At 49.7% G+C, this 25,995-nt stretch overlaps 2 protein-coding genes across 2 annotated transcripts in view; both read right to left on the bottom strand.

The window, feature by feature from the left end:
- Nucleotides 1–24,048, bottom strand: part of LOC137458933 (zinc finger protein 84-like) — a 123,743-nt gene extending 99,695 nt beyond the window's left edge. Inside the window, exon 1 of the mRNA XM_068170217.1 lies at nucleotides 23,428–24,048. Coding sequence (XP_068026318.1) covers nucleotides 23,428–24,048 — 621 coding nt within the window. The remainder of the gene's footprint in view (nucleotides 1–23,427) is intronic.
- LOC137458932 (olfactory receptor 14J1-like) lies at nucleotides 11,563–12,465 on the bottom strand (the record flags this gene model as incomplete). Its single annotated transcript, XM_068170216.1, has 1 exon — nucleotides 11,563–12,465. A coding segment is annotated over exon 1 (903 nt), but the record flags the coding sequence as incomplete, so codon positions are not given.
- Nucleotides 24,049–25,995: the final 1,947 nt, after the last annotated feature.

The raw sequence follows: 25,995 nt of genomic DNA, 5'->3' as shown, positions 1-25,995 counted from the left end.
CCAATTCCCTGAGGGATACAAGAGACATCTCCTATGCAGGATGTGTTCTCCAACTGTTCTTTATAGTATTCCTAATTTCAGCAGAGTATTTTCTCCTCACCACCATGTCCTATGATCACTATGTTGCCATCGGCAGACCCCTGCACTATGAGACCCTCCTGGGCAGCAGAGTTTGTCTCCACATGGCAGCAGCTGCCTGGGGCTGTGGGGTTCTCTATGCTTTGCTGCCCACAGCCAATACATTTTCCTTGCCCCTGTGCCAGGGCAATGCTCTGGATCAGTTCTTCTGTGAAATCCCCCAGATCCTCAAGCTCTCCTGCTCAACATCCTACCTCAGGGAACTTTGGCTTATTGTGGTCGGTGTTTGTTTATTCTTTGTCTGTTTTGTGTTGATTGTGGTGTCCTATGTGCAGATGTTCAAGGCAGTGCTGAGGATCCCCTCTCAGCAGGGATGCCACAAAGCCTTCACCACCTGCCTCCCTCACTTGGCTGTGGTCTTCCTGGTTACAAGCACTGGCATGTTTGCCTACCTGAAGCCCCCGTCTATCACCTCCCCATCCCTGGACCTGGTGGTTTCTGTTCTGTACTCAGTGGTGCCTCCAGCAGTGAACCCTCTCATCTACAGCCTGAGGAACCAGGAGCTCAAGGCTGCCCTCAGCCAACTGATCCCTGGATGCTTTCAGAAGCAATAAATTCTTTGTCTTCTCCTGGAGAGCAGTTCTGATGTCACTCAGTGCAGGCCCAGCCTGGCTGCTGGAGATCTGGCTGCTGCTGGTGCTGTTCTCCTTGGGAGAATGTTGTTCCCACACAAATGTCTTTCTTCAGAGCATTTCTGGTTCAGTGTTGTCCTGTCTGGTGTGACCCAGAGGCTGCAGACATCAGGAGCTGTGTTCCCTGTGTGTTCAACACAATAAAGGACCCTGCAGGGAGTTGTTTCTCTGAGTTCCTTCCTGCAAGGTTTCTGTGGAGCTCCAGGGCAGTGCCTATGTGCAGAGGTGCAGGGGCAGAGTCCCAGAACAGCAGCAGTGCCAGGGAGGCCCAGAGCTTGGGCTGTCCTCAGCTGCTCTTTCTGCCCTTCCACCCTCTCCTGCTTAGCCTCTGTGCTGGGGTATGACCTGAGTGCTCTGGCAGCTTGGGCACTGTGCTGTTGCTTTGAGGAAGTGTTGGGACTGAAGTCAGTCCATGGCTGCTTGTGGGACAGAGCTGTGCTCCAGAGCAGCACTGTCATCAGAACAGGAGGTCTCCTCATATCTTCATCCCCCAACTCCCTCCCACTACAGACTACACCTACTCAGAGTCCAAACTGGATACCCTGATCCCTGTCCAGTAGAGACTCAGCCAAAACATGGTTCCTGTAACCCCTCCTGGGCAGACTGGGCCCCATCCCAGTACAACCTGAGCCCCCTGGCCACATCCCAGTATGGTCTGGGACTCAGCCCAGTACATACTGGATTCTTTTAAACCCTCCCACCACATGCTGGGCTCTGTCACAGTCACAACTCCATACCCTAATCACACCAGAGTCCAGTCTGGGCCATCTCCCATTTCAAACTGACTCCCATTAACATCTCCAAGTACAGCCCAGGCCTTGTTCCAGTAAAAAGTGATTCCACTCATCCCATTATGTGCTGTTTAATATTTTTATCAGTGCTATAGACAGAGGGATGGAGACACCATCAGCAAGTGTGCTGATGACACCAAGATGAGTGGTGCTCTTGACATGACACAGGGAAGGGACAGCATTGAGAGGGCCCTGGACAAGTTGGAGGGGTAATGCCCAGTTGACCCTCATGAGGTTCAAGAAGAGGAAGAGCAGGGCCCTGCAGCTGGGCTGGAACAATCCTCACTATCAATACAGGCTGGGGGAGGAGGTGATAGAAAGCAGCACTGAGGTGACTTGGGGGTGCTGGTGGGGGAGAAGCTGGCCAGGAGCAGGCAGTGTGAGATTGCATCCCAGAAGGCCAAGGGCAGCCTGGGCTGCATCCAAAGCAACATGGCCAGAGATGGAGAGAGGAGATCCTGGCACTACTCTGCTCTGGTGAGACCTCCCCTGGAGCACTGCATCCAGCTCTGGTCTCAACACAGGAAGGACATGGAGCTGATGGAGATGGTCCAGAGGAGGGTCACAAAAATGATCAGGGGCTTGAAGCAGCTCTGCTATGGGGACAGGCTGAGGGAGTTGGGGTTGATCAGACTGAAGAAGAGAAGGCTCTGGGGAGACCTGGAAGCTTCTTTCCAGTGCCTGAAGTGTACTGGATAGAGAGAGACTGTTTGCAAATCCTGCAGGGCCAGCTCCAGAGGCAGTGGCTTCAAACTAGAGCAGAACAGATTGAGATTGGATGAAGAACAAGTTCTGCACCGTGAGGGTGGTGGAACACTGCAACAGGTTTCCCAGGGAGGTGTTTAAGGCCCCATCCCTGCAGATATTCAGGGTGAGGCTCAACAGGGCTCTGGGCAACCTGACCTAGTTGAGGATGTCCCTTTCTGTCTGCAAGGGGTTGGACTGGATGACTTTTGGAGGTCCCTTCCAACCCAGACCACTCTATGATTCTATGATCCCAGTACAGATTTGGCCTCGAGGAAGTAAAACTGGATCCCCTCACCCCCTCCCAGTACTGCCTGGATCTCTCCCAGTGCAAAGTGGATGCTCTGTACCCCTCCCAGGACAGACTGAACTCCCTCTCTGTAGCAATCATAGCAATAAGTGGTGTGAGTAATCTGGCAGTATAGGCTTAGAGCCTGACATGGTGGTAGGCCATGCTCAGCATAAGCACAGTAGTAACTAGCAGTTTAGCAAAAGAGTGCTGTGCCTGCAGCATGTAACTAAAGCAGGGCACTGGTAGCTATAAACACAGAGAGTTATCTGGGAATAACAGGATGCACACCTGCATCAACAGCCTTGCATGTTATTAGTAGTTTGACCAATAATCTATAACAGTACGATGGGTGGTCACTCGTGGGGAACCAATGAAGCTATGCCAATGATGCTCTCCGAGTCTATATAAGCTGTAGAGGTTCCCTTAATAAACGAACAATACTTGATCATATTGGTCATCCGTACTGATTCCGTTCTCCATTGCCGACAGTGCCACTCATTGAGACTTGGACAGGCTGAGAGCTGGGTAGGGAGAAATTTGGTGAAGTTCAACAAGGGCAACTGTAGAGTATTACACCTGGGAAGGAACAGCTCCATGGACCAGGATAAATTGGAGACTGACCTGCTGAATAGCAGTGTTGGTGAAAAGCACATAGGGGTCCTGGCGGATGGAAGGATGACCATGAGCCAGCAATGTGCTCTTGTGGCCAGGAAGGCCAATTCCATTGTGGGGTGGATTAGAAGGAGTGTGATGAGTAGGTCAAGAGAGGTTCTCCTCCTCCTCTACTCCATCCTGGTGAGGCTGCATCTCGAATATTGTGTCTGGTTCTGGGCCCCTCAGTTCAAGGAAGACAGTGAGCTGCTTGAAAGAGTCCAGTGAAGAGGTATGAGTATGATTAAGGGAGTGTGGCAATGCCAGCGACGAGCAGTGTGAGCAATCTGGCAGTGTAGGCTTAGAGCCTGACATGGTGGTAGGCCATGCTCAGCATAAATGCAGAAGTGGCTAGCAGTGTAGCAAAACAGTGCTGTGCCTGCAGCATGTAACTAAAGCAGGACACTGGTAGCTATAAACACAGAGAGTTATCTGGGAATAACAGGATGCACACCTGCATCAACAACCTCACGTGTTATTAGTAGTTTGACCAATAATCTATAACAGTACAATGTGTGGTCACTCGTGGGGAACCAATGAAGCTATGCCAATGATGCTCTCTGAGTCTAGATAAGCTGTAGAAGTTCCATTAATGAAGGACCAACACTAGATCACATTGGTCGTTCATATTGACTCCATCCTCTGTCGCTGACATCTGGCGCCCGAACTCATGATGGGATCCTTGGACTGCGATGCTGCTCAACTCAGCATAAGAGGTACGCTCCGAGTGATACGGAAAGCCGCTCGAACCAGCACTGCCCTGGTGCTGACAACATAAGCAGATCACTCTCAGAAAAGGAAGCGAATCACACTAGGGCCTGGTGAGCGGACAGGGAGAGGCACGGGGAAGCACTCCACAAAACAGAAGAGGCTGTGCTAAAAGCCCTCCAAGGTATCCTCTCCATGAGAGGTATTGCTTACGATTCTGGGATTTTAAAAGGGCTATTAGCCTGGGCCCAGGATCATGATTTTATCCCCACAGCAACTGAAGCTTTCACTTCTGAAGCATGGGACAAAATTGGAGCCCAGCTGTGGGATGAGGTGCCTAAAGGCTCAAAAAGAAGCTTTTCGCTATAGCACCGTGTGGCACATTGTCACATACACTGCAATCTATAACAGCAGAGCAGTCTACTCTCGATTCAGCTGCTGTGACATTGGTTCTAACCCAGACGAAAAAGGGAGATTCGGAAGGCTCTGCACCCTCTGCCCCCCTCCCTTCCAGCATCATCTGCCGCTTCATCAGCATCCTTGCCACCATTCCTATTTCAATCACCCACTATCCCTCCTCCTACGCGAATCACAGCTCCCTATTACCGTCCTGTTCCAAGAAAAAATCTCTTGCCGCTGCCTCAGTAGCGACAGAGGCAAATTCTGACCTGCCTGAGGAGATGTTAACAGAAAAAATGGAGGCCACAACGCATGAAAATTCAATGCAAGAAGACGTCACACCCGCCATAGAATAGAATAGAATAGAATAAACCAGGTTGGAAGACACCTTCAAGATCATCACATCCAACCTATCACCCAACACCACCTAATCAACTAACCCATGTAACCAAGCACCCTGTCAAGTCTCCTCCTGAACACCTCCAGTGACGGCGACTCCACCACCTCCCCGGGCAGTCCATTCCAATGGGCAATCACTCTCTCTGTGTAAAACTTCCTCCTGACCTCCAGCCTGAACTTCCCCTGGCGCAGCCTGAGACTGTGTCCTCTTGTTCTGGTGCTGGCTGCCTGGGAGAAGAGACCAACCTCTGCCTGTTTACAACCCCCCTTCAGGTAGTTGTAGAGAGCAATAAGGTCACCCCTGAGTCTCCTCCTCTCCAGGCTAAGCAGCCCCAGCTCCCTCAGTCTCTCCTCATAGGGCTTGTGTTCCAAGCCCCTCACTAACTTCGTTGCCCTTCTCTGGACTCGTTCCAGCAAGTCAACATCCTTCCTAAACTGAGGGGCCCAGAATTGGACACAGTACTCGAGGTGTGGCCTAACCAGTGCAGTGTACAGGGGCAGAATGACCTCCCTGCTCCTGCTGGCCACACTGTTCTTAATGCAAGCCAGGATGCCATTGGCCCTCTTGGCTGCCTGGGCACATTGCAGGCTCATGTTCATCCTACCATCAACCAGCACCCCCAGGTCCCTCTCTGTCTGGCTGCTCTCCAGCCACTCTGACCCCAGCCTGTAGCACTGCATGGGGTTGTTGTGGCCAATGTGCAGAACCCGGCACTTGGATGTGTTAAATCTCATGCCGTTGGATTCTGCCCATCTGTCCAGCCTGTCGAGGTCCCTCTGCAGAGCCTCTCTACCCTCCAGCAGATCAACTCTTGCCCCCAGCTTGGTGTTGTCAGCAAATTTACTGATGATGGACTCAATGCCCTCATCCAGATCATCAATAAAGATGTTAAAGAGCACAGGGCCCAGCACTGATCCTTGGGGCACACCACTAGTGACTGGCTGCCAGCTGGATGTGGCACCATTCACCACCACTCTCTGGGCTCGGCCCTCCAGCCAGTTCCTAACCCATCGCAGTGTGCTCCCGTCCAAGCCATGGGCTGACAGCTTGGCCAGCAGTTTGCTGTGGGGGACGGTGTCAAAGGCCTTGCTGAGGTCCAGGTAGACTACATCCACAGGCCTCCCTGTTGAACAAGACAGGTCCCAGGACTGATCCCTGAGGGACTCCGCTTGTCCCTGGCCTCCACTGGGACATGGAGCCATTGACAGCCACTCTTTGGGTGCGGCCATCAAGCCAGTTCCTTATCCATCTAGTGGTCCACCCATCAAACCCATGTGTCACCAGTTTGGAGACCAGGATGTGGTGCGGGACAGTGTCGAAGGCTTTGCTCAGGTCCAGGTAAACGACATCAGTTGCTCGCCCCTCATCTATTAATTTTGTCACCTGCTCATAGAAGGCCACCAGGTTGGTCAGGCAGGATTTGCCCTTGGCAAAGCCATGCTGACTGTTCCCAATCACCTCTTCACTATTCTTTTCACCAGACATCATGGCTGCTGTTTGTCCCAAGCAGAAGAAAAGCAATAAAAAGGTAGTGAAACCTGTGGTTCAGTGTCTTCGATCCCCTCCATCAACATCTTCCTCTAATAACGACAGCGATGGCTTGGATTCAGAAGATGAAAACAACTACTCTAAGAAATCTAACAGCACTGACTCTGTTTTGCACCTCCTATTAGGAAAAATGGAACACTTGGAGGCTCATGATTATGGCATCTTTATGCCCAGACCCCTGTCGTGAGCCCCAGCGGCCGCAGCGGCCTTGACCAAGGCAGCCTGGACTAACACACCACTGACACTGGCAGCACAGACACCGGCAACAGTCCCCCCAGTGGTGGCCCCCCCAGCGGTGGCCCCCCCATCAGTGGCCCCCCCAGTGGCTCCAGCTCTGCTACCCTCCTTGCCCCTTAGATCCCAGGCATTATCAGCAGATGATATCACTGCGATGGAGGCTACAATCGAATTATGAAGGGACAATAGTGTAAGGGATCGAGAGGTGGGAGGGACAGGGAGATGCTCCGCTGCACCGATGGAAAGGCATTGTGAGAAATGCAGTAATAGATGGAGAATCTGTAAATTTTCCTGTACATGCATCTCCTGTGGTATTAGAAGGTCAACAAAGAATATGGCAATCTCTGGACTGGAAAATGTGAAAAGAAGCTAAACAAGCTATAATTACCTATGGGTTAAAGTCAGGATACACAACTGTTATAACTGATCATTTGTTTTCAGCACGCTTGTTAACCCCGTATGACACACACATGGTGACAAATACTCTGTTAATACCACATCAGAGCTTGCAATTTCTACGCTACAAGTTGTTAAGACCCTAGTGCAGGAACAATTGCAATTAGAACACACCTTTATGCCAGCCTCCCTCCATCCCCCACCCCTCCCTTTTCAGGTAAGACTCTAGTCTACCAAAGATCTGCTCTGATTTAAAGCAACAGTGGTAATTTCATCATTTCTGATTGTAATGTCTATCAGAGATTTGTTATTTAGAGTTTTGCTAAGTCTTCCTGGTAAGCATAATGAATAGTAAGCATTTGGTATTTACAGGTGCTTAGTACGTAATAATTGTAGTAAGGTGTAAGTACTTAGCAATGAGTTCAAATTGTAAGATTTTCTTCTTGTTCGAACCTTCTTAGTTGTGCATCTGGGCATTTCAAAGGGGGTCCATGTAATATAGTTAAGGTTTGTAATAAATAGGTATTCATTTTTAAAAGTATTCCTTAGATAATGAAACGTCTTTCTATTTCCTTCTTAGACATTGACTAGAAAAAAATAAAAAAATACAAAAAAATACAAAAAGCAAAAAACCAATATAAAAAAATTGTAAAATTAAAAAAAAACAAGCAAATTTGATTAAAAAAACATAAAAAATAACTAAATGACAAAAAAATTAGATACAAAAAATAAAGTACAAAATAACAAAATAATAATAATAATAATTTTAAAAAATTAAAAAGGAATATATTAAAAATTATAAATAATTAAACAAAATAATAGTTCAAAAACAAAAAAACCATAAGGATTACTAACAAAAAATAACTATAAACAAAACCCGTAAGGATTATTAGCAAAAAAAATTATAAGGATTATTAAGATAGGGATTACTAGATTAAAACTATATATATATATTATATATATATAAATATATATAAATTAAAAAATTTAAATGAAAAATAAGGACAAAAAATTAAATGGAAAAAAAAGTTTTAAAAAATATTAAAAAAGGGAAAAACTAAAATAAAAAACAATTTAAAATATTTTTTAAATTAAATTAAAAAAATAATTAAAAAGTTAGATTACAAAATAAAATACCATAAAAAAATAATTAATAAAAATTAAATTATATTAAATAAAAATCAAGGCATAAATAAATAAATAAATAATAGATTAAAAAAATAAAATTACAAAAAAAATTATTAAAAATTATAGAACAAAAAATACATATAATGACAAAAGAAAAATATTTAAATGGCATATTAAAAAAATAGTTAAATTAAAAATTAGATTTAAAAAATAAATTAAAAACTAATTAAAATAAAAATTAAAAAATAATTAAAAATAACATTAAAATAAAAATAAAAACAATAAAAAAATAAAATTAAAATTATATTTGAAACATAAAATAAAAATAACAAAAACAAAACAAAATTTAAAAATAAAAAATTAATTAAATAACAAAATAAGAAATTTCAGAAATTGGTTAATTTTTTTTTAAATTGCAATAAAAACTATTACATTTTTTTAAAAAATAGGGTAAACAAAACAAACATACAAAAAAAATTAAAATACTTTTTTAAAATATAAGATCAAAAAAGAAAAATAAAAAATAATAATTAAATATAAAATTGGATTAAAAAATAAATGTGTTTTTAATTTTTTTTTAAATTAAAATTAATAAAAATGCTAAAATAAATTAAAAAATAATTTAAAAATAAATTAAATTAAAAAATTAAAATAATAAAAAAATAGTTAAAAATATGTCAAGGAAAAAAAGTAACAAAAAAAAGAAGAGGATACATGTTGTATAGCTAAGGGGGTTTAGTGATAGCAGCCAGAGATAACTAACTGCACGTCAGCTGCAATCACCGCAATAAACAAGGGCAGAAGAATCAAGAATATGAAGGAACAGCATTTCCCATGCAGCCGAACATCCATCACAATAACTGTTAGGATAATCTGGGATCAAAAGCATCAATCAGAAGAAAGTACCAAAACAATCAGACATCTGCATTAGGACTGAACATTATGGTGGTTTGATTGTTGTGTGATTAGAGGAAATGTTCACATGGATTTATTTGTCACCTCACCGGTTTGCCATAATCTTAGATAGTTAAAGGGAAAGTCAAAATTAATTGTAACACAGCATACATTTTCATCTTAGGTAAGAAACAACAATGGTGCTGTAGATGCTCTGCTCCATGCCCTGCCCTGCTACCCAGCTCACACTGCCAGCTCTATAGTTTCCTGGATCCTCCTTTCTTCCTTTCTTGGAGCTGGGTGTCACATTTGCTCCTCTCTAATGCCCTGGGACCTCTCCAGTGAGCCAGGACTCCAGGTCAATAATGGATAGTGGATTGGCCACAGAGATGTTCAAGTCCCTTCCTCATCCTCCTACCCTCTGTTGGACTCTCTCCAGCAGATCTCTGTCTCTCTTGACCTGGGGAGCCCCAAACTGCAGGGATCCAGTTTGGACAGGAAGGGCCCAGGCTGTACTGGGAGAGGATTAGGGTTTCAGAGTGTCCTGGTATAAGGCCCAGTGTTACTGGGAGAGGCCATGGGGTCAGCTTTTACAGGGAAGTGTCCAAGACTTTACTAGGGGCTCCTGTTAGTACTGGGAGGGAGCCCAGTCTGTACTGGGAGTGGGACAGGGGTGCAAGTTAGTAGTGGGAGAGAGCCAAGTCTGAACTGGGAGGGGCAAAAGCAAAGCAGTTTGTATTGGCACATGGCCCAGTCTAGACTGGGAGGGGACCATGAGATCTGATTTCTACAAGAAGAGGTTGCAGAGTGAACTGGGATGGGTCCAGTTTGTGCTGGGAGAGAGCACAGTGTGTGCTGACAGGAGGTCTGTGGATGCATTCTGCACTGGGAGGGAGTTCAGTCTGTCCTGCACCCATTTGGCACTGGGAGAGATCCAGGTGGTGCTGAGAGGGGGTGAGGGGATCCAGTTGTACTTCATTGAGGCCCAATCTGTACTGGAATCATAGAATCATAGAATGGTTTGGGTTGAAAGGGACCTCCAAAAGTCATCTAGTCCAACCTCCTGCAGTCAGCAAAGGACATCCTCAACTAGATCAGGTTGCCCATAGTCCTGTCCAGCCTGACTTTGAATATCTGCAGAGAAAGAGCTGCAACCACCTCCTTGGGCAACCTGTTGCAGTGTTCCACCACCTTCATGATAAAAAACTTCTCCACATCCAATCTAAATCTGCTCTGCTTTATTTTGATGCCATTGCCTCTGTCTCTGTCCCTCTCCCTGCAGACATTTGCTGCAGGACTCTGCTCTTGCTCTTGTGGAACCTCATGAGGGTCACCTGGGCACCACCTCTCCAGCTTGTCCAGGGCCCTCTGGATGCCATCCTGTCCCTCTGGTGTCTCAACAGCACCACTCAGCTTGGTGCCATCTGCACACTTGCTGATGGTGTCTCCATCCCTCTGTCTATAGCACTGATAAAAATATTAAACAGCACAGGATGGGATGAGTGGAATCAGTTTGTACTGGGACAGGGCTGGGGCTGATCTTGGAGATGTTAATGGGAGCCAGTTTGAACTGGGAGATGGCCCAGCCTGGACTCTGGTGTGATTAGGGTATGGAGTTGTGACTGTGACAGGGCCCAGTCTGCACCAGGAGTGCATAAAGGGACTTAGGTTTTGCTGAGAAAAAGCCCAATGTACATTTGGAGGGATGAAAGGGATCCTGTTTGGACTGGGACAGGGTGCAGGCTGTAATGGGAGGGCATGAGGGTGTGAAGTTTGTACTAGGATGGATGCAGATGGTACTGGGAAGGGAGCCAGGGGATACATTCTGTGCTGGGATGGGACACAGACTGTAGAGGAAGAAGAAAATATGAGCTAGCTTGTCCTGGCCACATCTGTACTGGGAGGGGAAAAAGGAACCATGTTTCAACTGAGTCTATACTGGAAGGGGGTCAGGGTATCCAGTTTTGACTCTGAGTAGGTGCAGTCTGTAATGGGAGGAGGTTGGGGTATGAAGGCGTGAGGAGACCTCCTGTTCTGATGGCAGTGCTGCTCTAGAGCACAGCTCTGTCCCACAAGCAGACCTGGCCTGTCCCTGACTGCAATCCCAGCACTGCCACACAGCAGCACAGTGCCCAAGCTGCCAGAGCACTTAGGCCTTGCCCCAGCACAGAGGCTCATCAGGAGAGGGTGGAAGGGCAGAAAGAGCAGCTGAGGACAGCCCAAGCTCTGGGGCTCCCTGGCACTGCTGCTGTGCTGGGACTCTGCCCCTCCACCTCTGCACACAGGCACTACCTGGCAGCTCCACAGAAGCCTGGAGGAAGGAGCTTAAAGAAACAACTCCCTGCAGGGTCCTTTATTATGTTGAACACAAAGAGAGCACAGCTCCTCATGTCTGCAATCTCTGGGTCGCACCAGACAGGACAACACTGAACCAGAAATGGTCTGAGGAAAGATATTTGTGTGGGAACAACATTCTCACAAGGGGAACAGCACCAGCAGCAGCCAGAACTCCAGCAGCCAGGCTGGGCCTGCACTGAGTACACCAGAACTGCTCTGCAGGGGAAGACAAAGAGTTTATTGCTTCTGAAACCATCCAGGGATCAGTTGGCTCAGGGCAGCCTTCAGTTCCTGGTTCCTCAGGCTGTAGATGAGAGGGTTCACTGCTGGAGGCACCACTGAGTACAAAACTGACATCCCCAGATCCAGGGATGGGGAGGAGATGGAGGAAGGTTTCAAGTAGGCAAAGAAGGCAGTGGTGAGAAAGAGGGAGACCACAGCCAGGTGAGGGAGGCAGGTGGCAAAGGCTTTGTGGCGTCCCTGCTGAGAGGGGATCCTCAGCACTGCCCTGAAGATCTGCACATAGGACACCACAATGAACACAAAACAGACAAATGCTAAGGAGACACTAAGCATAAGAAGCCAAAGTTCCCTGAGGTAGGAAGTGGAGCAGAAGAGCTTGAGGATCTGGGGGATTTCACAGAAGAACTGCTCCACAGCATTGCCCTGGCAGAGGGGCAGGGAAAATGTATTGGCTGTGTGCAGCAGAGCATTGAGAGCTCCACAGGCCCAGGCAGCTGCTGCCATGTGGAGACAAACTCTGCTGCCCAGGAGGGTCTCATAGTGCAGGGGTCTGCAGATGGCAACATAGCGATCGTAGGACATGGTGGTGAGGAGAAAATACTCTGCATCAATTAGGAACATGAAAAAGAAGACCTGGAGAACACATCCTGCATAGGAGATGTCCCTGGAGTCCCTCAGAGAATTGATGATGGATTTTGGCACAGTGGTGGAGATAGCACCCAGGTCAAGGAGGGCGAGGTTGAGGAGGAAGAAGTACATGGGGGTGTGGAGGTGGTGGTCCCAGGCTATGGTGGTGATGATGAGGCTATTGCCCAGCAGGGCAGCCAGGTAGAGGGCCAGGAAGAGGCAGAAGTGCAGGAGCTGCAGCTGCCTTGTGCCTGGGAATGGCAGGAGGAGGAAGTGGGTGATGGAGCTGCTGTTGGCCATCTGCTGCCTCTGACCCTGGAGACCTGTCCAAGGAGGGAAAGGCAGTGACAAGTTAGGGCACACTTCTCTCAGCCTCATTGTAACTGCTGTCCCTGAGTTGCAGGAGGAATGGATCAGCTCATTCCCCACCACACTAAACCTATGGGAAAGTGACCAACAGCCTAATCCCAGGGAATGAGAGTCCCACGGAGAGGTGGAGAAACAGGGACCAGGCCTGCAGTGCTGCAGAGACAGTGAAGGGAAGAGAGAAAGGCAGAGGGGATGGGGGTGAAGAGTTCTCCTTACCCAGCTCTGCTCACTGCTGCTCACAGGATGGAACTGAAGGGCTTTGGTCCTCCTTCTGTGTGCACACTCCAGGAGACTTCAGCTGAATGTCAGCTGCTGAGATGGAGATGCCTCCAGGAGCTACAGCTGCAGTGTCCTGCACCCACAGCCTCACTGTGTCAGTGACTGCAGTGACGTCTCCTCCAGTGAGCTCTCAGCATCCTCCCAGTCCTGGCCACGTTGAAGCTGTCTCTGCCTTCCTCATCTCCCTGAGATCCTCTGGCAGTGTCCTCAGCCCTGCTGTGCTGTGCAGAGGAGCTGCTCCTGGCCAGATCTGTCTCCTGCAGCACTGCCTGCTTGCCAGAAGCTCCCTACAGCCCAGGAGTCTGGCCCAGCTCAGCAGCAGAGGACCAGCCCAAGGCATTTAAAGAACTTCTCTGCTGGCTTTGCTGCCAAGTCCATGAACCTCAGAGACTGAGAAGCTGATGAAATCTTTCCAGAAGTCAAAGTCAGATTCAAACTCTGAAGTTTCTTCTACTCGTAATGGGTCCCAGTGAAGCATACTGGGAAAGGGTCCCCAGGGTCTGGTTAGAGCAGAAGGAGACAGTGGATGCAAGGGAAACATCACTGGAGGCACTGAAGCATCTCCAGGTGCTGGGGAGAGCAGTGAACTGAGGCAGTGCTGACAGGTCAGGACAAGCAGCTAAAGGTGGCTCTGCTGCTAAGCAAACCTGGAGGGGTTTCATTGATCCAAAGGGCCAAGCCCTGACCCCTAGCCCCTGGCAAGGCAGATCCTGTCCCTCACCTGTGGCTCTGGGCTCTGCTGGGGGCAGTGGGGAGTGTGGATGAGCAGTGACCAGGGTAGGACCTTGTCAGGTTTTGCTGTGGTTTGCTTGCAAAGAGACAACTCCTGCTGAAAAGGAATTAAATGTACCCTTAAAAGATGCTTTGTTCAATAAAACCCTCTCCAATTAGCTGCAGAAACCTTGGCAATAATTAGAGGTCCAGCAGTATTTAATGAGCCCCATGGAGTATTTGGGGATGATTACATCATCCTTAGGTACTACAGGAGACTCTGCCAAGCTACTGCCAAGAAGCCTCTCAACAAGTCCAAGTCAGAAGCAAACTCCAAAGTACCTTGAAGCACTGATTGGCCTCACTGAGGCTTGTTACTGACAAAGGCTCCCCAGGGACTCATTAGAGCAGCTTGTTAGAGGCCATGATTGCAGGGAGACAAAGGCAAAGTACAGGGCATAAAAACTTGCCTTTGGTCTAGGAAGCAGAAAGGCCAAGCCCTGACCACTGCCCTTGGACTAGAAGAACCTCAAAGCCTCAAAGCCAAGTTTCTCCTCACAGGCCTTGGTGGCAGAGGGAACTGCCAGAGCTAAGGGGACAAAGACCAAGGACAAAGACCAAGGCCTCTCAGCCTTGCCAGAGCCCTTGGCCATCCCTACTGCAGCCTGTCCTACACTGTCCCATGCCTGCAGCTCTTTCCCTTCAGTCTGCTGACACCAATCCTGCTTCCCCATCCAGCTCTGCCCCTGCTATTTCCATCCCTTCCTTGAGCTGTCTCAGCTCTCCCTGCCGTTTCCTGACACCTCTGGATGGCCTCATGCATAGCAGCTCTGCCCTTTCAGGGACATTTCTTTGGCCTCATCTCCACTCTGAACCTTCCAAGCTGCACTGTGTGGAGGTTTTGTTCTCTTCCCACTCCCCAGGACAGCTCCATCCTCTCTGAATTCACCTTTCAGCCATGTGCACATTGCTCTGGCAGTGCCCTGATCCTCCATTCAGCAGGCTGATGCAGCCCAGGTCTCTCAGGCTCTCCACAGTGATGTCAACCCCATCATAGTAGATCTCCTCTGCAGACTCTGCAGTTCCTCTCCATTCCTTCAGTCTGGACATTCCCAAAGCCAGACACCAAGCATCCAGATGTGGCCACAGCAGTGCTGAGTCTGAGGGAGGACAACATCTGAGTCTGTGTGGCCATACTTCCTGCCACAGCCCAACTGCAGTTGGCCTTCTTCCCTGTGTGCAGGGTTTGCTTGACCCCAGTGCATTTGGAATGGTTCCTCCCAGATGCTGTGGTGCCTTTCTGACTGGGGATAGGACACACCAGAAACTCCATCTCTGAAGAACAGTCAGACAGTTTGTACTGTGATGGGGCCCAGTCTGTCAGGGAGTGGGTAAGGGGATATGGTTTGTACTGGGAGGAGTCCTAGAGGAGTGGTTAGAGGGCTTCAGGTGGGGTAGCCTTTCCTGGTTGTGGGCACAATCTGTACTGGGAAGGAGTCCTGTTACAGTTTTATAGTTGGCTGCACCAGGGGAAGTTTTGGCTGGAGGTGAGGGAAAGTTCTTCCCAGAAAGAGGAATTGGCCACTGGAATGCGCTGCCCTGGGAGGGTGGAGTCACTGTCCCTAGAGTGTTCAAAAAATATTGGATGTGGCACTTGGAGCCATGGTTTAAGTGTCAGGGGGTGTTGGGTAATAGATTGGACTTGATCTCTGAGGTCTTTTCCAACCTGGCTGATTCTGTGTTTCTGTGATTACAAGGTGAAGGAAAAAGCTTGAACACAGCTGGTGACCAAACCAGTGTCTGGTGACAAACCCAAGAGATTCCAAAACACATAGTGAAAGGTGAGGAGAACATCTCCTACCCAGCTGATGGAATGAGAAACTCAAGAGTCTCCCAAAAGCAACAGAAAGAAGGGAAAAGAACCTCAGGAAAGTCTTGCTCAGTATTGCTCTATGAACTGCAGACAGGCCTTAGGCCTGGTCCTTGCAATGGGAGCTTAGGAGAACACAGAGGCTTAGGGCCTGCTCTTTAAGGTGACATTTGCCCCAGCTCTTCCCAGAGAGGTCCTTGCTGTCCCCTGTTCTGCTCCCTCAAGCAGACCAGCACTCACACATGCCCTGCACTCTAACAGCCATGCAAACAAAGGGGAACAAGCTCAGGGTTATTGCTCCAACCAACTTCTTGAGACTGAAGTCCAAGGCAGGAATCCACAACCATAGCCAGGCCCAGAGCTCTGAGAAGCCCCAGGTGGTGTCTTCCTTTTGCACTTCATGCAGAATCTGCTGGGTTCCCATATCTCACTGATCACAGAATGGGCTGGGCTGGAAGGGACCTCCAGAGGTTATCTTGTCCAACCTTCCCAGGGTCATACTCAAGTAGATCAGGTTGCCCAGAGCCCTGTCAAGCCTCACCTTCAATACCTCCAGGGATAGGCACCCCAACCCCCTCCCTGGACAACCTGTTCTAGTGTCCCACTACCCCCATGGTGCAGAACTGGTGCTGGCTCCTCCTTCCTGCACAATCCTGCTTTGTTCCCATCTCTCACCCATGTCTATGGATGTCCTTCCTCTCTGATCCATGGAAACACAACAGCTTGTGTTCAGTGCTGTGCCCACTCCTCCTTCTGAGGCAAAGACCATGCCTGGAGCCATTCCCTCCTGAGCAGCTATTTCTGCAACCTGTTTCACTCCTCCCTGGGAAGCTGATCCTGCACCTGCAGTCCTATTCCAGAGGACTGGAAGAGCAGAGATCTTCACCATGGCCTTTTCTGCTTCACTTTCTCCTGAGCAAGGCAGAAAGCATCAGGCCAAGCTGTGCCAAGCAGAGGCCCTTTCCTTTGCAGCATTGTTTCATTTGTGCCATTTCACATCTCCTTGGACCCAACTTTGAGCCTCTTACTGATCAGCCACAGTTGTATTTGGGAGCACTGCCCCAGGGGCACAGATTCCTGACCAGCTGAGGGGTAATCTTTTCCTGCCTTTACTGCCACATCTCCAATACTTTCCCTTTCCTCCTGGTGCTGCCCACCCTGTGTGTTTGTTCCTTATTACGGGATGGCAACAGCCTGGATGGATGCACAGCCTGAGTGTTTTTCCCACAGAGGTGCCTTGACTTCAGGCAGTCAATGTTTGCTAATCAGTTAGGTTGCATCTCTGGACACATTTGGAATATCTCTTCTTTGGATCAGGAGCCTCTTCCATCCCCATCCTGTGCTTCTAATTCTGGATTATCCTTCAGGGAAGTGTTCATCCACAAGCTCAACAGGAGCCACCAGTGTGCACTTGCAGCCCAGAGAGCCAATTGTATCCTGGGCTGTAACAAGAGAAATGTGGCCAGCAGGGCCAGGGAGGTGATTCTCCCACTCCCCACCTGGAGCTCTGTGTCCAGTTCTGGACATCTATTACAAGAAGGATCTGGAAGTGCTGGAAGGTGTTCAGAGAAGGGCCATGAGGATAAGCATAGGGCTGGAGCTGCTCTGCTAATGGACAGACTGAGAGAGTTGGGGTTGTTCAGTCTGGAGAAGAGAAAGCTCCAAGGAATCCTTCTTGTGGCCTTCCAATATCTGAAGGAGGCTACAAGAAAACTGGGGAGGGACTTTTTAGGGTGTTGGGTAGGGATAGGACTGGGGGGAATGGAGCAAAACTAGAAGTGGGGAGATTCAGATTGGATGTTAGGAAGAAATTCTTCCCCATGAGGGTGGAGAGACTCTGGAACAGGTTGCTCAGGGAGGTGGTGGAAGTCTCATCCCTGGAGGCTTTGAAGGCCAGGCTGGATATTGCTGTGAGCAACCTGCTCTGGTGCGAGGTGTCCCTGCCCATGGCAGGGGGCTTGGAGCTGGATGATCCTTGAGGTCCCTTCCAACCCTGACAATTCTGTGATTCTCAGTATGTCCAGAGGTATTGTCACATATTGGAATTCCAGTGAATGCCCTCCCCCCTCCAGCCCTTCCTTAGGGTTCTCAGGGCACCCCCAGCCATTGCTGTCATCAGCTCTCTGTGTTGTGTTCTGTATCAATCCAGAATGGACATTTGCTACCAAGGGCTTTCTTTCTAGATTCAGGTGATGAGATTTTCAGTTCCCTTTCTCCTTCTCTTCAGTCTGCTGTTCCTTCTCCTGCACTAGTGCCTGCTGGGACAGGATCCATGTGATTAAGAGGAACCCACTGGCAATTTCTGGGGAGCCTCAGATTCACTGGAGGTGATCTGCACCATGCAATGTCCAGAGCAATGTGAACCCTACAGCACTCAAGGGAACAAATAGTTAGAGAGCAGCCCCATGGAGGACCTGGGAGTTCTGGTGGACAGCAAGTTTTGCATGGGACAGCAATGTGCCCTGGTGGCCAAGAAGGCCAATGGGATCCTGGGATGCATTTGGAAGAGTGTGGCCAGCAGATCCAAGGAGGTTCTCCTCTCCCTCTACTCTGCCCTGGGGAGGCCCCACCTGGAATATTGCATCCAGCTCTGGGCTCCCCAGTTCAAGAGGGACAGGGTTCTGCTACAGAGGCTGTGAGGATGCTGAAGGGACTGCAGCACTGCCTGATGAGGAGAGGCTGAGAGGCCTGGGGCTGTTTGGTCTGGAGAGGAAAAGGCTGAGAGGGGATCTGATCAATGTCTATCAATATCTGAGGGCTGGGGGTCAGGAAGCAAGAGGCAGGGACAGCCTCTGCTCACTTGTGCCCTGGGATAGGACAAGGGGCAATGAATGGAAACTGCAGCACAGGAAGTTCCACTTCAACAGGAGGAAGAACTTCTTGACTGTAAGGGTGACAGAGCCCAGGAACAGGCTGCCCACAGAGGCTGTGGTGTCTCCTTCTCTGGAGACTTGCCAGCCCTGTCTGGATGTGTTCCTGTGAGACCTGCACTGGATTCTATGGTCCTGCTCTGGCAGAGGGACTCAGAGATCTCCAGAGGTCCCTCCCAACCCCTAACATCCTGTCACCTGTGACTCTGTGAATTGTCACAGGTCTCTGAATCCAAAGGAGATCCCAGCAGGAAATACCAAGGTTCCAGCTACAAATCATGAAGTCTGTTTGAGCTTCATCTTCAAGGATCCTTCTGAAGTCACCTTCCACTGCCCCTTTGGGCTCTTCTGGGTTCTCAGCTAATGCATCCATGTGGCAAGTCCAGCTGCCTTCAAAGCAGTGTAAGTTGTTCACAGAAGCTGAGAGGCTCTTTCCGTTTCACTTAGAGGGGCTCCTGATTGTCATGGGTTAAGTTTACTCTGCTGCTGTTATCCAGACCATGCTGCAGCCATGACAGCCTCAGAAATGAAAGTGCTGGCTGGAGCAAAGGATTGTGGGGCTTGAAGTTCAGGTTGCAGCATGGGAAGCTCCCTGTTCCAGTTGCTGCTTCTGGGTTCTGGGATTTTTTGGGTGTTGGCTGCTCTGCTGGGATGGCAGTGGGACAGGGAGGGGTAGGGGAGCAGCTCCCTGGTTTGGGCTTTTGCCTTGCTTGCTGCTGCTTGCTGCTGCTTTCCACTGTGCCTTTTCTGCACACAGGCTGAGGTCACTGTACTTTTGCATTCTGATGATCTGATTTGCTCAGGAAACTCTTCTCTCATTTGTTTCTGTATCCACACAAAGAGGTTTTGTGTGGTGTTCTTTTCCCCTCAGTTCTGTGTTGGGGGAGGCAGAGAGGTTAGGCTGCTGGTTCAGCTGAACCCAGTACATTCCTTTTCTGATGCCCAACATGGGGCAGGAAAGCAGCTGCCTTAATGAGGACAGATTTTGGCAGGAGACAAAAGGATTGTGGTAACAAAAAGAAATAAGAAGATGATTCAGTTAAGGCTTGAGGCTTGTCAACAGAGTTTGACAGAAGTTTTCTTACCTGTAGTGTGTTCACTATGTTGATGGATTGGCTTTCGGGGTCTGACGAGCTGTAGTCCTGTTTGTGCTGCTGATGGTGCTCAGTGTTAGCTTAGGGCAATGACTCAGAGATGTGCTCCCCACTGCCGGGCAGCTTACTCTGATTTCATCCAGAGCAATACAGGACACTCCCAAGGAAACCACTGTGAGATCTGCCCAGATGCTGGATACTGAGGAGTGGCAGGGGTTGGGGGGAGAGAAGGGGCAAATTCTTAGGCTGCTGGTCACCTCTGGTGCTTTGGAATTTCACCCCTGAGCAAGTGCAAAATCCTCCCCAGCTGGGGAGAGGTTTGGGAAAAGTCTGTTGTCAGCCTGGGAGTTCCTGAGAGACAGAAATCACTGCAATGTGCTTGGGCCTAGCCCATGCTTCTCAATGCCTGGCCCATGCTTCTCGATGCATTCTCATCTCTGTGCAGAGGGCTCAGGGGCAAGAGAAGGTCTCTGGACCTACAGACAGTGCCACAGGCATGGCAGCTGTGTCAGAATCAGCCTGTGACAGGATCAGCTGCCCCTCGTAGTGAATGGTGCTTATGACCAGGATTGTGCCCCAAATATTACCAGAACATGCTTCTGTGTGTGTGACTCAGACCCCCTTGGTCCCCCCTCCCTTCTAGAGTTAGTGGGGGTGGACCTTGGCCCCACTGAGTCCAGGTCAACAATCTGCCTGGGCATGTTTCCACCCCTGCGGCAAACAAGGCCCAGGCTACATGTTTGTTTGCCCTGTTTACAGCGTGTGCTTATGCTCATTTGGCAAAGTATCAGTTGATTGGTTAATCATTGTGTTAGCAGTGGGTGCTGACTGGAGCAGTATTCTTTGGGGCAAATGGTAAATAGGAGTTGTTTGGTAAACAAGTGCCCCCCACGCTGGTGCCCGTGCCTATGCCTGCGTGCGTCTCTGTGCCGCTACGATCTGCCTCGCCCAGGACTTGAAGCAGCTCCAGAAGGCCTCGCTGCACACTGCCACTGTTGCCCAGCTGGGGGCAGTGCCGTGGAGCGTGGGGTCAACTGCCGCATGAGCCATCGCCACGGGAGGAAACCATGGCAGCCCCTGTGCACCACCGGTCCTGAAGCGCTACAGCCCCCAGAGCGGGGAACCTTTGCCAGGTGCTGCGCTTCGTGGAGCCAGCGGCAAAAGCCTCTGAAGCTTCCCCTGGGAGGCTCCAGGAACTTTGTGCTCTGGGAGAAGCAGCAACCCCGCGGCACAGCCACGCGATCGGCGCCGTTCTCTAGTTCCTCATGAGGGCACAGCCGTGCCACGCTGTCAGGACTCTAAACACATCACCAAGGAAAGATTTCATGAGGTTCTCAGCTCGTGAGGAAGCCAAACCTTTGCTTTATAGAATTTGGGTTCAGGTAGTGCTGAAACTGTCCTGGGTTGAGGGTTTGCCGGTCACCGACCAACCCCTCCCCCACTGCTTTTCCAATCAGTTTCAACTCTAAATTCTATAACTCATTTGGTTCCTCTGAAGTGCCCAGGCACAAACGTTCTGCAGAGGTGGTTCCACCAACCCAATACTGCTACCTGTGAATAGAAACTAAATCCCCTGCTGCATAGTTTGTATATCAATAGACTACCAATATATCTGTTCATTGATATCCTTGCTGCTCATTCCTGAGGGCACATCTACAACACTCCTGTAGGGATAAAGAAGCCTACAAGGAAAGCAGCTGATCCTGCAAAGGACCAGGAGGGATCAGGGTTCCCATGGGAACAAGAGAGAGAGCCTGGGCTGCTGGCTTGGTTCTTATCTCTGGCTTTGGAAGATGGCCAAGGACAAACAGTGGATGAAACAAGCAGCAGGCCCCAGCAAGGCAAAGGAAATCTCTGCTTCTCTGTCCAGGGCTGTGTTTCAGCTGTGAAGGAATTGTCCCAGGAGTTCCATCAGCTCCAGAAGAAGCTTTTATTCCCCACCTGTACAGTCCTGTGTTTCAGCCATGAGAAGCAGCTGCTCCCCTGTCCAAGGGAGAGAATTAGGGAGGCACACACCACAACACACCCTCTGCTTTACTTGTGTGACCATGGGGAGGACATGAGGAAGTGGAAAGGAAAATCCAATCCAGTCCTGGCTGCAGGAGTCTGTGACTTACAGGGGAATTGTCCCCCCAGAGATGCTGCCTCAGCGTCCACTGGGAAATGACCTAAGAAGAGCAGGGAAGCTGAAACTGCTTCTGGTCCTCCTGAAGGGACTCCCAAAGCATCTTCACAAGATACAAGGGACCCAAGGCAGAATTAGAGGGGCTCTGCCTGCAACCAGATGGAAGGGAGAGACAAATTGGTTTGTTGGACCACACAGAACCAATGGTCTGGCAAGCTGAACCCATGAGAGGACAAAGCTTTAGTAGATACAGGTGCCCAGAGTGCTCTGACACCATCAAACCACAAGGGGTGGAACCCATCTGTGTTTCTGGTGTGACAGGAGGATCCCCACACCTGGATGTGTTGGAAGCTGAGTACTGGGATGCAAGCCAGAGTTTGCTTTCACTTGGAGGCATGGAAGGAGTCACTGGACTCGATTGTCCCAGAGGTGGCCCTCTGGGTACTGCAAAGCAACCTCCTGTGGAGTGAGAATGGACAGTGCCTGAGGTGTGCTGCTGATTGCTGCTGGGCATGGTGCAGGTGGCACAGTATGAGGGCTTGGGAATATCAAAGGTTAAGTTGAAAATTTGCTGCCACTACTCCATCCTGCCTCATGCCACCTTCACAGGGACAGTGCTGGCTGGAGCAAAGTACTACAGGGCTTGAAGTTCAGATGGCAACATGAGAGGCTTCCTGTTCTGTTTGCTGCTGTTGGGTTCTGGCTCTCAGGTGCTGGCTCTTTGCTGAGGGGGAGGGCTGAAGGGATTTAACTCCTGTCTGCTGCTGCTGACTGCTGTGCTTCTTTCTGCAAACAGCCTCAGGTCAGTGTGCATTATGGGATCTCCTTTGGATTCAACTCTTTTGGTCTTATCTCAAGTCCTTATCTCAACCCAGAGGGTTTTTTGGTTCCTGTGTCTGTTATTTTTCCCTCACTTCTGTTTTGGGGGGGAACAGGCAGCTTAACATCTTCTCAGCTCTTCAACCTGTTCCAGCCCCAGAGTGGAAAGCTAACAGAAGCTTTCTGAGTTCTTCCAAAGATCTCCATCAGCTTCCCCCTACACCCTCCAAAGATCCCAAGAGTCAGTCCTAGGACCATCCAAATCCCAAACATGTAAGATCACCTGAAAGCCCCTGCAGAATGCCTCTGAGATGCTCCTCAAGACTCCTCTGAGAACCTCATTTTCCCCTCCCTGAACTGGGCACACAGCTCCACCCCATCCCTTGGGAGCAAATGCCCCCAAAATTCAGGCATTGTGGCAGGGATATCTGAAATAAAAGCAAACAGACAGGATTTGGGTAACTTTTGGGTTTTATTGAGACAATTGGTCAACGGACAGAGGATTTCTTACCCCAGGGAGACACAAAGCATAAGAGAAGAACCAGACAGACCCTGGCAAAGCCCTGCCCATCTCCACTGGGAGCTCCAGCTGTGCTGACTCAGGACTGTAACTGTTCTCATTAGCAATAATTGGTGTTCAGAAGGGCAGAAGGTGTTGGTTGCTGCTGGTATCCCCAGTCCCTGAGAATTGCAAAGGAAAAAGGGATGATTTTGGTGCTGGAAAGGCCCTCTCAGAGGGGTCACGATTACCCAACAGATTCTAGGTGGATTTATGCCTCCCCTCCAGTGCAGGCTGCTCTCAGTTGTGGGTGCTGCGGTGCTTGTTGAGGTACCCCTTCTGGGTGAAGCTCATACCTCACGCCGCAAAACTGAAAGGTTTCTCACAGGTGTCGGTGCGGCAGTGGCAAATGAGAGAGCCCCTCTTGCTGAAGCTCTTCCCACAGTGACCACAGGTGAACGGCTTCTCACCAATATGGGTGCAGCGGTGACCAACGAGCGTGCCCTGGTGGCGGAAGCTCTTGCCACAATCTGCACAGTTGTAGGGCTTCTCACCGGTGTGGGTGCGGCGGTGAACAATGAGATTGCTCCTGTTTCTAAAGCTCTTGCCACAGTCAGGACAGGTACCGGCTTCTCTCCAGTGTGGGTGCGGCGGTGATCAATGAGCGTGCCCCTCTGGCTGAAGCTCTTGCCACAGTCAGCACAGGTGAACGGCTTCTCACCAGTGTGGGTGCGGTGGTGCTGAATGAGCGTGCCCCAATGTCGGAATGCCTTGCCGCACTCAGCACAGCTGAAAGACTTTTCGCCAGCGTGCACACGCCGGTGCTCTGTGAGGTGTCCCCTCTGGGTGAAGCTCTTGCCGCAGTCCGTACAGCTGTAAGGTTTCTCACCATTATGGATGAGTCGGTGCTGGATTAATGTGGTACTCGTGAAGTTCTTGCCGCACTCAGCACAGGGGAACAGATGCTCTCCAGTGTGGATGCGGCGATGGATGGTGAGAGTGGCGCTCTGTTTGAAGCTTTTGCCGCAGTCCCTGCAGGTGAAGGCCTTCTCCCTGGTGTGGGTGAGGTGGTGTTGCCTAAGAGTAAAGATCTGCCTGAAGCGCTTGCCACAGCGGTGACAAGAGAAGGGCGTCTCTCCAGTGTGGGTGAGGCGGTGCCGGATGAGGCTGGAGCGCCGGGTGAAGCGCTGTCCGCAGTCAGCGCAGGTGAAAGGTTTCTCTCCAGTGTGGGTGCGGAGGTACTGCATGAGCTCCGAGTTGCAGCGGAACCTCTTGCCACAGTCACCACAAACGAAGGGCCGGGAGCCAGGCTGCGGGCAGTGGTGCTTCGCTAGCTCTGAGCCACCTGGGAAACTCTGCCCACACTCAAGGCACTGATTCAGCTCTTTGGGTGACACTGAGGGACCTGCTCTGGCTTCATCCTCCTCCACACATTCCTCCCCCTCATTCTGGTCACCTTCACCATCATCATTATCCTCCTCTTCATAGTTGTCATTCTCAGCATCATCCTCCATCTTGTCCTCTTTTTCCTCCTCATCCTCCTCTCCCTTGGGACTGCATATTGGCTTCTCCAACTTGATCTCTGGGTGCTGCTTCTCCTCCCAACTCTTGTCTGGATCCTTCTGTGAGGCCATACTGTGGGAGGGAGGAGTCACAGCTCTGCAATAGGGAAGATGAAAGCACCTGAGCCCAGGACCTCAAACCTTCAGATCTTACCTGGATCATGACAGTCCCTGACTCCCAACACCCAGCTGGAGGAGAGAATGCAGAGGGGACCTCAAACCTTCAGTTTCTGCCACAGTGTGGGCACAGACCTCTAATACCTGTGCTGAGAACCCAGGTTCCTGTGATCAGTGCCCTGAAGTACCCTGGGGCTTACAAGTGGTCTTGTCCTGCTCTCCTCAAGCCTGGTGGCATTGGCAGCATGGTTCCTGGCCCAGGCCCTGTCCTTTGATCTCTCCTGGCTCAGGCAATGGAGACAGCAGCACTGACCCACAAAGACCAAACCACCTCCAACCTTCTCCCACCACCCTCCAAATCCCAACCCCAAACATCATCTCCTGCACACAACTGACCCCCACAAGCCTGGGGAGTTTCCAAATTCCAACACCTGATGTGCCTCAGCCCCTGGAGTGGTGAAATGTAGTGGGCAGGAGGAGGCGGAAGAGGCTGGGAGGTGCCCTGGGACTCTGGGATGCTGGGAGCTGGGGTCCTGCTGTTGCCCCTGTGGTGGGTTAACACCTTTTTCTGAAAACAAAAGAAGAAAGCAGGGTGGAGGGCTTGCGGGTACTTTACACTCCCTGAAGGGCGTCTCCCCCCTGGGAAAGCTGAGTCTGTTCCACTCCCCCCTCCCTGCCCAGCAAGGGTATAAAAAGCAGGACCTCATAGCTGTTGGATCTCCTTTTTGGCTCCTGCCTCTGCTGGATGAGAGCTACTGCAGCTGCTCCCCTGATCCTCAGCCACGTGGCTGGACCTGATCCTTCTCCCTGCTGCCTCTGCGCCTCTTCAGAGACAGACTGGTTTTCTATTATTTTTTTTCTATTCCCCTCCCATCCATTCTTGTTCCTTGCCCTTGTGAACCTTATTCCCTGTTATTGCTATATATATATATTTGAAGAAAAAAAATTATTTGCCTCTCTACTTCCAAGCTGACTCCAGATTGTTGATTAGTGGATTTGCTCCTTACCTTTTTTTTTCCCTCCTCTCCCTGTTTGGAGGGAGGAGGTGGGGGGGAAGTGGGGAAGAGATTCTCAGCCTTTTCCCCATTTGAGCTTTTAACTCTCAGTTAAGGCTCAAACCACTACAATTTTTGGCGCCTCCAACGTGGGGCTTGGAAATTGATCTTGTATTGGGAAAGCAATACCTTTTTTTTTTTTCTGAAAAAGTAGCTTGAAGTAGAAATGGCAATTTTAAAGAACCTGATGGTCCAAGCCTTTTCATGGGCTTTTGGCTGGATCTTTTGGACCCACATCTACAAATTAATAACTTACCACGTGGTGTGGTTAATGATAGAGATGCTGATCAAGTGGATAAAAACTTTACCAATTAAGTTAGGCATGTATCTCTTGAATTCATTGAATTTCACTGTCAGTGGTAACTTTTCTAACATAGGAAACTTTCCTGAAGCAAGTTATGAAACCAATGGTGTAGATAAAAGTGCCTGTGATGGAAAATTGCTCTACGTTGCAATATGC

This window comes from Melanerpes formicivorus, unplaced genomic scaffold (genome assembly GCF_026170545.1).
Source record: "Melanerpes formicivorus ecotype bairdi unplaced genomic scaffold, bMelFor1.0.p_v2 SCAF_295, whole genome shotgun sequence".
In the NCBI taxonomy this organism is placed as follows: Eukaryota; Metazoa; Chordata; class Aves; order Piciformes; family Picidae; genus Melanerpes; species Melanerpes formicivorus.
The sequence above is the reverse complement of the archived record's forward strand: the minus strand, read 5'-3'. Positions and strand labels throughout refer to the sequence as shown.